This window comes from Onychostoma macrolepis, chromosome 03, assembly GCF_012432095.1.
Source record: "Onychostoma macrolepis isolate SWU-2019 chromosome 03, ASM1243209v1, whole genome shotgun sequence".
Taxonomy (NCBI): Eukaryota; Metazoa; Chordata; class Actinopteri; order Cypriniformes; family Cyprinidae; genus Onychostoma; species Onychostoma macrolepis.
In genome coordinates, this window is record NC_081157.1 from 52,576,523 (window position 1) to 52,588,551 (window position 12,029).

Genomic DNA, 12,029 nt, shown 5'->3' on the forward strand with positions numbered 1-12,029 from the left:
ACAAACAGGATCCTCAAATAAGTCCCTGGTCTGTCCAGATGCTGCAGGATGAAGTGCGGTCCCATGTTGACTGCATCATCCACAGACCTGTTTGCTCTGTAGGCAAACAGCAAGGGGTCCAGTAAGGGTCCAGTGGAGGCCTTCAGATAAGCCAAAACCAGTCTTTCAAATGATTTCATGACAACAGACGTTAATCACTCTTTTCTTCAGGTTTTTTTTAAACCTCATTGAATTTCCTCTTTCTCTTTTTTCTCACAGTGTCTTCCTGATGCTCATTGATCTTTGATGTTTTCCTCTGAATCAGTATATCATTATCCATGTCTTTCTCAACGGGCTCAGACATTGTTCTTTCCACTTCACATGTGTCCATCTGTTCTCTTTGAAGATCAACCTCATGAATCACATCATTTTCTATTTGTTTTTGTTGTATGCTTTCATTTTCCATCACGACACTGGTTAATTTGCTGCATTCATTCTCCAGTGAAGCTGAAATCTCCTGAGAATTTCTGAAGTAGAAGACGGATTCTTCATTCAGTAAAGCCTTCCAGAGATCTTTAATACAATCTTTTAAGTCTTTCAGCATCATTCCTCTTGAGGCATGAGACATAATAGTCATCTTCAGATCTTTAATGTTCTCACAGTAGTCTGGGTTTGGTGGAGCCATCGGTGGGCTTCCCTCCCAGAGCTGAGTGAAATACTTCACATCATTCTGAACATCAAATCTAATGATATCACTGAAACATTCTTCATCACAGTCTTCTTCTTTAGCAGCGAGTTTTGTCATCTCATCCAGTGTCTCCTGCAGTCGTCTCCTTTCCTCCATGTTTCTCTCTCCAGCTGTGATGTCTGACACGTTCTGATGCACAAACACACAGCTGGGATTCAGTCTGACTCTCCTCATCCTCAGGAAGGCCTGAACCACAATCTGAAGAATGTCCTGCATCTTACATAGGTTTTCTCCAAAGATGTTGATCAGTGTCAGATTTCCAAGACCAACAACAAATGTGGCTAATTCACTGTCATGATCACTTGTTGATCTTCCAGTCAGTTCTGGACCACGAAGACCCTCAGTTTCAACAACCAGAATATAGTCAGTGTTCATCTGTGTTTTCATCTCGTCTGAGACTCTGATCAGCTGCATGAAAGCTCCTCTGGTTGTTCTTCCAGCGCTGACGGCAAACTGGAGTCCAAACATGGCGTTCAGCATGGTGGATTTCCCAGAGCCTCGAAGCCCTAAAACTGACAGCACAAAGACTCTCTGATCTCCCAGTTTCTGATGGAGTTGATCCAGAACAGCAGAGATCCAGATCACAGGAACACAAGCAGCATCTCCATCCATCAGCTCCAGTGGAGATCCAGAGATCATCATCTCTGCTGCGAGACTCGGGAGAGAAGAGAAGTCAACCTGCAGGTCTTTCTTGTTCTTCTGCACAGATGAACATGATTCATAGATCTGACCGATCTCCCTCATGATGTGCTCCACACCAAAGTTTGCTGCTTGAAGATCCTCAGATATTCTCTCAAGTTCAGTTTGTTCAGATTTGAGTTGTTCAGAATTATTATTGCTCTCTTTCAGTTTTACAACTATTGACCACTTTTCATGATATTTGTGATTTAGAGCAGAAAGACCAGGTGATGTATATTCATCCAGTAGGATTCTGAGCCATTGAAGAAAAAACATATATATATATTCAGCATTTGAGCACATTTGTTTAATAAAGAGCTCCATGAACTCACTGATCTCAGAGTCATGCTGCTGTTGACGTATTTTCTTCATGTCCATTTCTGTCTCATCTCCTCGAGGTCGATGTAGTTCTTTGTTCTTCTGACTCCACTGATGCCACAGTTTCCCCTGATGAGGCAGAAATGAGTCTTTGATTTGTGTCAGATCTTTATTCTCCAGTAAACTCATCATCTGCTCTGCTGCTTCTCTTCCTCTCCTGCAGTCTTCATCATCTTCCTCATCTACTCTGATGTCTGAGTGTTTGGAAATATCTTCAAGTCTGAAAGTGTGAGATGATTCTGAGAGACAAACCTTTATAGCTCCTCTGAGTTCTTCAGATACACGTGACGGATTTCTGCCTTTTAGACCGATTTTGAATTGTCCTGTTTGTGCCTCAGAGAGAGCAAAATCTTCCTCAGTGTAAACACAAATGAGTGGCTTTGAGCACTCACAGCATTCTTGAAGTTTTATCATGTTTCTGTCATTCCTGTCGAGTCGTGACAGAAGAACAACATTGACTGAGCTCATTTCAGTGAGGATCTGCAGCTGTTTCTCATGGTCTCCTGCATCACCGTGTAGATTACAAAACGCAACACACTCACTGAATTTATCTGTATTTTTCACAGAGGGGCAGAACCAGGCGATCTCCACCACTCCATCCATCAGGACTCTGGATCTGATGCTGTCTAGGCAGTGTCTGTGGAAGAACGTGTCGTGTTTCTCATTGATCAGACTGTTCATCAGCTGAGACTTGGAGTAAGACACAGAGCCAAACCTGAAGAAAAACACCATTGGAGTTTGTGCTTTGTAAATCGGATGGGTTCGACTGATGATCTCATTGTTTCTGTTTCTGATCTTCCAGCTCTTGGTGATTTGTCTGAATGTCCAGAGAGGAAACTCAATATGTCGTGTGAATGGATGAGGAACAAGCAGAGGCAGAGCGAACTGACACTGGGACAGTTTAGTGACCATCAGCTGCTTCAGGACACCATCAGCACAATGAAACACAGCCATCTGAACATCCATCGAGTGAACAGTGTTTACAATCTGATCGGTTTTGATTTGTCTTGTTCTGTAGTCCATCATCTGTAGTTTTTGTATGCAAGTCTGAAACAGGTCTTCTTCAGCAAAAGACTCACAGGACAGTAATGAATGTTTGGATTTCTGAAGAACATCTGCAGCTCTGAGTTTATGGCTGATATCAAGATGAAGTCTGTCAAACAGATGCTCTTTTTTCTGCTGTAGGTGTTGAGCTGTCTGGATTCCTGCTCTTCCAGTACCCTTGTTTTTTTCCTGTTTATTAGACAAAACAATGATACATTATTTTCATTTACTGTTTTCCAGTAGTGATTTAAACTGTAATTTTATAAATTTACTTTCTTACATTTTAGAGTCATATAATACCAGTAAATATAGATCAAGAGGAAAGTCACTGGAAAACATAAAGTAATATATAATCAAAGACTTTTCTTCTGTAAAACTGTTTGAACTGCAATGAATGTTATTTCAATTCATCTGAATATAGTTCAACAACGTCGTTTGCACCGCGCTCCTCCGTTACTTGATCTTTTTATTTTGGTGCGTCAATCTGTTAAATTACTTTGTATAAGAAATTATGATCCGCACTCACGCTTTACACACTGAGGAAGGCTTTGTAGCCAAAACGTTTGTGTCTTTCCCCCGTCGGTGATGAACGTTAAATAAAACGAAAAAAGAAGACTTTGTATAATTTCTTATAAAAAAGTACATCTGAATATCACACCTGAATGTGACATTATGCTAGATTAATGTATTGACAGACAGCATTTCTCTGAACACTCACCTGTAGTGAATAATCAGATTCTCTCATGTTTCTTTCTTCTGCCGGTCCTTTCTCTGAATCCTCTAAACCTGTAAGTGCAATGGCAATTATTCTGGGCTGACAATTCAGAGGTTGTACGTTCAAACCTTGCACAGACAACCCTCTAAGGACACCTTAGCAATTGAATCACCATTGGCTAGTAATTTTTTAGTTTATTCACCAGGCTGATATATATACTGTATATATATATATATATATATATATATATATATATATATATATATATATGGGTCAGTGACAAAAAGGGGTTGGCAAGATGAAAAATTAAAAAATATTTTAAAAACTTGTTTTTAAAGCATGCATCAGGTCTTTTAAAATGTACACAGCGTGTTTATGTTGATTTTATGTGATTAAACATGACATTTCTACCATTTTTTACAAAAGTACATGAAAATGTCAAATGGTGTAACCACCAAAGAATGAGAAATATTAAATATTTTATCTGCCTAAATGGCATGTAAGCTTAATCACAGAAATAAATACATAATTTTAAAATGTTGCACGAAAATAGATTTTATTAGAGTTATCTCAAAATGTAAATTTTAATGCGTTTATGCAATATTTGGCAGGACATATGCTGAAAACACCTCTGTTTTCTAAATGATCTTTGACAAATTATGTAAAAAAAAATTAAAAACCATATTATTATACTAAACTAGATTATTACATTTTATTCCTCATAAATTTTCTAGTATGTAATTATATTTTTTATGAAAAAAATACTGGTTACGCCAATTGACAAAACCAGTTACACCACCTGACCATGTTGCTTCTAAAGCCAAAGGCCATTGTTTGTTGAAGAAAAAGAAACTGACTGTCATGACTGTCAACAAGTTCAGCTGAAGTGCTTTTTTTCCAATGCAAAAAAAAATCTAGCAACATGAAATTATCATAGTGATGAAAAGTGAACTTGTCTCATATTGTAATTATAGTTAAGAAACAATATCTGACAAAAAGTCATCATAGTGATGAACTCATCTCGTATTGTAATTACAGTTAAGAAACAATATCTGACAAGAGTGATGAACAGTGAACTCATGTCTCATTGTAATTTAAATTTTTGTATTGTAATTTCGTATTGTATTGTGGCATCTATTAGGGAAAAAGGGGCTCTGTTATATCATTAAATATGAAATATCAGAAAATTAATGAATTGTATTTTACAGATGTAAATTGTAATCTTTGGTTAACATTTTTTATCAGTGAATTTATGTTGAAATGTAGACACCTACCTCCTTCTGCTACATTTTATGTATATATTACATTATATTATATGATACTATATGTGACCAAGGACTACAAAACCAGCCATAAGTGTCATTTTTTTTTAAATTGAGATTTATTCATCATAAATAAGCTGAATAAATAAGCTTTCCATTTATGTATGGTTTGTTAGGATAGGACAATATTTAGCCAAGATACAACTATTTGAAAATTTGAGGGTGCAAAAAAAAAAAAAAAAAAATACTGAGAAAATCGCCTTTAAAGTTGTAATGAAAATTACCCAATTATACCCCCCACCCCACCCACCTTTAAGACATCCTAGGTGTATGTGACTTTCTTCTTTCAAATGAATACAATTGGAGTGACATTTAAAGTGAATGGGTGATATTCAGTAGTCCAATAAAATGCATCAATCCATCATAAAAAAGTGCTCCAGATGGCTACAGGGGGTTAATAAAGGCCTCCTGAAGCGAATCAATGCACTTTTGTAAGAAAAATATCCATATTTAAAACTTTATAAACCATAATCTCTAGCTTCTGCTATCTGTCGTACTTGCATTCACGAGATAGTGGCATTCCAGTGGATGACGTAGGACGTAACATAAGCACCGGTGAGAATATGCTAGTCTCACGAGAACCGTCTAGGAAGGAAAACCAATCTCCTTTTGGCTTATATCGAAATCCTTCAACATTTTTCTTTACAAATCCTCGTTTTGTACTTTTAATTCGTGACCAGTGTTTTGTTCCGCTCTCTCCTCTATGATTCCGTGTTCGTCAATTCTCACTGGAGCTTATGCTATGCCTACGTCCTACGTCATCCGCCGTCCGCTTGAACGCCACTCTCATGAACGCACTTACGACAGTAAGCAGAAGCAACAGATTTTTTGCTTGCAAAAGTGCATTCGCTTCAGGAGGCCTTTATAAATGGACTTCTATTGGACTATTGAATATCACCCATTCACTGCCATTATAATGCTTGGAAGAGCCAGGACATTTTATATGTATTTGTCTGAAAGAATTAAGTCATATGCACCTTGGATGGCTTGAAGGTGAGTAAATCAGGTGGTAATTTTCATTCTTGGGTGAAATATCCCTTTAAAATTTTAAGTGAATGGAACAGAAATATGCATTAAAGCTAAACGTTTCAAAAACACACATTTTGTGCAATATAATTATTTTATCCTAGACTTACAGAGCTTTAATAATAAAGTAAAAATGCCATTTTTAAAGTTAATACTCATTTTTATAATAATGATGAATTATCAATGTATTCCTGAGGTCATACCATTTGACATGTATACCTAAGAATACCTGACCATACCATAAAAATGTCAAATGATCTCACATTTTAAAGAGTTACTAACCTTTGCATGCAGCAGTTAGTATCACCAGAGGTCCTTCTCTGTGATATACTTTCCTATCACATGATCTTCTTGCAAAATATTAACAAAATGGTGGTTACATTTTGACTCTCATAATTCCCGAAATTAATTATAATATTCAGAACAATGATGCTCCATTTACTTTTATTTACTATTAAGTAATACTAATGTAAGATTATGCCAAACTAGCTGATCTGGTGTTTTATTGAGAATTTCACCTTTTTTAAACAAGATCAGTTATTTCGTACAAAGTTTTTACAGTTACACCACATTGACATCATCCCCCAAATATTCCCTCAAAATGAATTAAAACCAGACATTTTAGACTTGGTCCACAAAAAAGAGAATGTATGCAATTAATTTGCACATTTATTTTGAAATATTAACCCTTTTAAATTACTTTAAACCATATGGACACAAAAAATGTAGCGTCACGTTATTGACCCATATATAAAATGGCACAGTTTTTTTAAATATCTGAAAGTACACTCTTAACATCAGTCAGTCAAGCATTATAATAGGATAATCAAGTATTATGTCATGATAAAACTATAGTAATTAGAATTAAAACTTGATAACCATATGCATATTAGTCATTTTAACTGAACTTAGGACTGGTGGTGCTTTTTTGGTCATTCAGAGTTTCTGTAAAAAAAATTGGGGAAAAACAAAAATACTGATAAGATAATGATACGAATTCTACTAATAAGAACAATATAAACCGCACTAAGGATTAATGAGCTGCTGGATTCGTGAATATTAATCAGTTTGTATGCGTTTGCTTGAACTGATTCGCTGAAATCAAAACAGGGAAGATAATAAGTGAACACCAGCCAATGAGATTGTCTTTTGCGCATTAGCTACGCCCACTACTGGAGAACCCAGCAGTTCTTAAAAAGCTGAATGATACTAAAGGAACGCTGTTAATTTGACAGGAAAATACAACAAAGGATATCTCTCTCTCTGCGTGTGTGAGACAAAGAGACGACGAGTCGTGTGCCGTAACACTAGAGCAGGGGTTCCCAAACCCGTTCCTGGAGCCTCCCCAACACTTCACATTTTGCATGTCTCCTTTGTCTGACACACCCATTTCAGGTCTTGGAGTTGATACTAATGAGCTGCTGAGTTGAATCAGGTGTGATTGATAAAGGAGACATGCAAAATGTGCAGTGTTGTGGAGGCTCCAGGAACGAGTTTGGGAACCTCTGCACTAGAGCTTACAGTACGTCAAATACAGATGCGCTGCGCATCCATTCAGATGAGCTGAAAAATATCACAGATCGCTTGATGCAGGGAGAACTCTGAAGCGCTCAGTCACAGTGTTCGGCGAGTGAAAATATATCTGTGCTAAACTTATACTTAGCCTCCAACTCACACACTGGTGAGTAAAATCTGAGAATGTATTAGCCAGTGGCTAATAGTAGACAACATTTAGTCGCCCAGAGTGAAGATTTAGTCGCATATGCAAGGGATTTACTCGCAGTGTAGAGGATTGACAGATACGCTGACTGTTTGACCTGTAATTGGTGTAATGTCACTGTCGGCTTGGAGCTGTAGTTACCTTTAAGTTTGTCCTCTAACTCTTGAGCCAGATTGTTTTCTTTCATCTTCCTCAGGATGTCCAGTGTGTTCTTCACAGCATCTCGTCCACAACGAGCCAGCACCAAATCCACTGTATCAGTGATGGCATCTGCCTGCTCCACATCAGCAGGTGAAGCATGACCATCATGCTTCAAGTACCATTTAAACGTCTTCAGTTTGTCACTGCTTAGATCCTCCAGTGTCTCTAGAAGCAGGCATGGACGAGACATCATCTTCTGTCACTGATTCATTTCTGTTGGACAAAAAAAAAAAAGGTTTGTCCAGGGCCATACCCACCATTAAGGTCCCCGAGGTCCAGACCTCGGTATTTTTCCAATAACAGAAGTTGTAAAATAATTACCTTATATTAATTATGCTTTGGTGCTACAAGGGTAAAAAGCCAAGATAACAGATCATCTCATCTGAGATGCCTCAGTGGCAGTGATGGGAATAACGGCGTTATAAATAAACGGCGTTATTTTTTTCAATAATGAGTAATCAAATGAATTACTGTTTCCCCCGTTACAACGCCGTTACCGTTACTGACAATAACATGTGGCGTTACTATATTATATTATTAGAATTACATTTTTCAGTTCATCTGAATGGATGCAGTTTAGCTGTATTTGACATACCATAAACTCTAGTGTGAAGGCGCACGACTCGCCGTTGCTTTCTCTCACGTACACGCACGCAAAGAAAGATACAGAGCAAGAGAGTCTTTACTAACATGCAGAATTGACGCGCTACATGTAAACGATATTCTTTGTTGTATTTTCCTGTCAAAATAACGGAGTTCCTTTGGAATTCTTCAGCTTTTAAGAACTGCCGGGTTCTCTGGTAGTGGGCGGAACTAATGCGCAAACGACAATCTCATTGGCTGGCGCTCACCTATTATCGTCCCTGTTTTGATTTCGGCAAATCAATTCTAGCGAACGCAGACAACGTGATTAATATTCATGAACCCAGCAGCTCATTAATCCTTAGTGCGTTTTATATTGATGACAAATATGCATTCATACTTGGTTATTCTAATTACTAAAGTTCTATCATCATATAATATTAAATTATCATAATATTATATTATAATGCTTGACTGACTGATACTAAGTGTCAGTAGATACATAGTGTAGATTAATGTACAATGTTTTATAATAATAATTTATTCTCTTTAGTGTCCATTTCATTAATTTAACATTTAATATTGGGGACATCCAAAGTTATTTGGCATTTGAACATTTTTTTAAAAGTCACGCAATAGTTACTTTCCCTGGTAATTAGTTAATTTTATAATGATGTAACTCAGTTACTATTTGTGAGAAGTAACTAGTAACTATAACTAATTACTTTTTTAAAGTAACGTGCCCAACACTGCTCAGCGGTAGGGGTGTGCGATATATAGTCTGCGATAATACCGTAATTGTTGTTTTAATGATGTGCGATTTGACATTATCGAATATTTTGCAAAAAACATTCAAAACACCCCGACAGAGCGCACGCATACATTACGAGAAGTCTAGTGAGTGCGCATTTAGAGTGCGTTCTTTCACTGCGTGATTCAGTCTAATGAAATGCATTTAGCCAACAAATTTAGTATCATATGTACGCGAAAACACACACACCCGGGGCAGTGGGCAGCCATATTGCTGTGGCGCCCGGGGAGCAGTTGGGTGTTCGGTGCCTTGCTCAAGGGTCTCACCTCAGTCGTGGTATCGAAGGTGGGAGAGAGCGCTGGTTATTCACTCCAAAATCAAAATGGCTTGATAATTGAGACTGTTTAGGTTTTTGGGGGATTAAAAAAGGAGTGAATTTCTATCATTGTAGGGTGGTTGTGTCCACAAACTGCTAAGACACATTTATATGCAAATGAAGATATTTTTCATCCGATGTTTCCTTTAAAATTAAAATATTATAATCTTAATCTTAAGATTTCGACCCTGCATGGTCAACATGTTTGAAAATGATTAACAGTTGAAAACATTAGAAATTTAGAAAAGTAATCAAAAAGTAATCAAATGTAATCGGTTACATTACTTTAATAAAGTAATTGAAAAGTTACACTACTTATTACATTTTAAGTAGGGTAACTTGTAATCTGTAACCTATTACATTTCCAAAGTAACCTTCCCAACACTGTTTGTTTCTGACTTGCTCTCAAAAATTCCTGCTTGCAGCTACGTTTATTAATACTTTCTGTTTGCAAACATAAATGACATTATCAGGATGAGTATTTGGGGTGGAGAATCCCCTTAGTGATCTCTCTTGAACTACTGACATACTGTAGACACAATCATGTTTAAATACTGTACAGAGTCCTCCACAATTATTTGCCCTCTTTATCATTTTGGTTTTTCATTCAAAATTCTAACCTTAAATTAAATTTAAAAAATTAAAAATTATAATAATAATAATAATTGGAAAATATATATATATATACAGTAATTTACAAATATACAAGTATAAGTAATGTAAATATACTATTAGAATACAGTATATAGAATATATGTGTTCCACAGTTATTGTGCACCCTTCATTTAATACTGTGGGTAACCTATAACCCTCTACACACATAGGGGCTAATCCATGGCTAGGTGTGCATTACATGATTTTAATGCATGAGGTGGAGGCAAAGAACCACCCGACATGAAACGGGTTGCCTCCATTGAAGTCGATTAAAATTGTGTAATACACACCTGTTAAAAAGTTCAAAAGTTAAGTTAAAGCTGCCTTTAAAGAGATAGCTAACCCACAAATGAAAATTCTGTCATTAATTAGTCACCCTTGTGTAGTTTCACACCCGTAAGACCTTCATCCCTCTTTGGAACACAAACAAAGATATTTTTAAAGAAATCAGAGAGCTTTCTGACCCTGCACAGACACCAACGCAACTTACACAATCAAGTTCCAGAATGGTAAAGACATCGTTAAAGTAATTCATGTGACTCCATAAACATGGTAAACTAATTTACCACTTATTTACAAAAACATTGATCTGTAATGTGCATTCACAAGAGCATCACAACGCATGAGTGTTGTGTTCATGCGGCAGAAGACAGAACTGAGATAAAACCACTGGAGTCACACGGATTACTTTCACAATGTCTTTCCTATTGTTCTGGAACTTAAATGTGTAAGTGGCGTTGCTGCCTATAGAGAGGGTCAGAAAGCTCTCTGATTTAGTCAAAAATATCTTAATTTGTGTTTTGAAGATGAACAAAGGTCTTACGGGTTTGGAACGACATGAGGGTGAGTAATTAATGACAGAATTTTCATTTTTGGGTGAACTAACCCTTTAATGCTTGTGGAATACAATTTGACTGGTAGGGTAAACCTAAGTTACTTTTCATTAGTTTGATTGGTTACAGGTCATTAGTTCTAGCGTTCTGACTGTGTGTGTGTGCTACAGTAAAAGCCGCAATTTAATTTACAATGGTGATTGAACTGATTTTAATTATCTATGCATTCATTGTTTTAATGCACACCTTCCAGTCAGAGAGAATCAAAGTCCAGAAAAAAAACACAACAAAAAAAAAAAACGGTTGAGAGCTGATGTTCACCCAAAAATGAAAATGTGATGTTTATCTGCTTACCCCCAGGGCATCCAAGATGTAGGTGACTTTGTTTCTTCAGTAGAACACAAATGAAGGTTTTTAACTCAAACTGTTGTAGTCTGTCAGTCGTATAATGCCAGTCAATGGGCACACAATCTTTGAGAGAAAAAAAAAAACATGCACAGACAAATCCAAATTAAACCTTGTGGCTCAGATCGGTTTGTCCGAGAAACTGAACAGTATTTATATCATTTTTTACCTCTGATAAGCCTCAATGTCAACCTGTCCTGGCACATTGAAAAATTGCTTGCCCCCTTCCTGATTTTTTATTTTTTTGCATGTTTCACACTTTAAAGGTGCAGTAGGAGATCTCGGAAAATGCTAACTTTAGCCTGATAGCACTGAAAGCGAATGTCCCACCCTCCCTGCAATCACTGTCCAAAGCCACGCCCCCTGAACGCACATACGCTCAAAGAGCAGCCAGAGACAACATAAATTACTACAATAGGCTACATCAACGGTTTCCAATTACAGTCTTCGCGCCCTCCCCGCTCTGCACATTTCATATGTATATCTTATCACGTCCGACGGTTGTTCTGTTCGACCGTAAGTCATAAGTGCCCTGCGAAGTGGACATCACCAGATATTCCGCCATGATTCCAGTTCAAAGCGAGCGTTTATGTTCCATACAAAGGGCATTAAAGTGT

The 12,029-nt window shown here is 37.1% G+C and overlaps 1 protein-coding gene across 4 annotated transcripts in view; it reads right to left on the minus strand.

The window, feature by feature from the left end:
• Positions 1–209: 209 nt before the first annotated feature.
• LOC131536479 (interferon-induced very large GTPase 1-like) overlaps positions 210–12,029 on the minus strand; it is a 43,074-nt gene continuing 31,254 nt past the window's right edge. For 3 of the 4 annotated variants that reach the window (XM_058769430.1, XM_058769431.1, XM_058769432.1), the window contains 4 exons: positions 11,362–11,478; positions 7,752–8,024; positions 3,546–3,613; positions 210–3,016 (listed from right to left, as the gene is read on the minus strand). In XM_058769430.1, coding sequence (XP_058625413.1) covers positions 218–3,016; positions 3,546–3,613; positions 7,752–8,004 — 3,120 coding nt within the window. In that variant the 5' untranslated portion in view covers positions 8,005–8,024; positions 11,362–11,478 and the 3' untranslated portion in view covers positions 210–217. The remainder of the gene's footprint in view (positions 3,017–3,545; positions 3,614–7,751; positions 8,025–11,361; positions 11,479–12,029) is intronic. The other variant, XM_058769433.1, reaches the window with a different exon arrangement.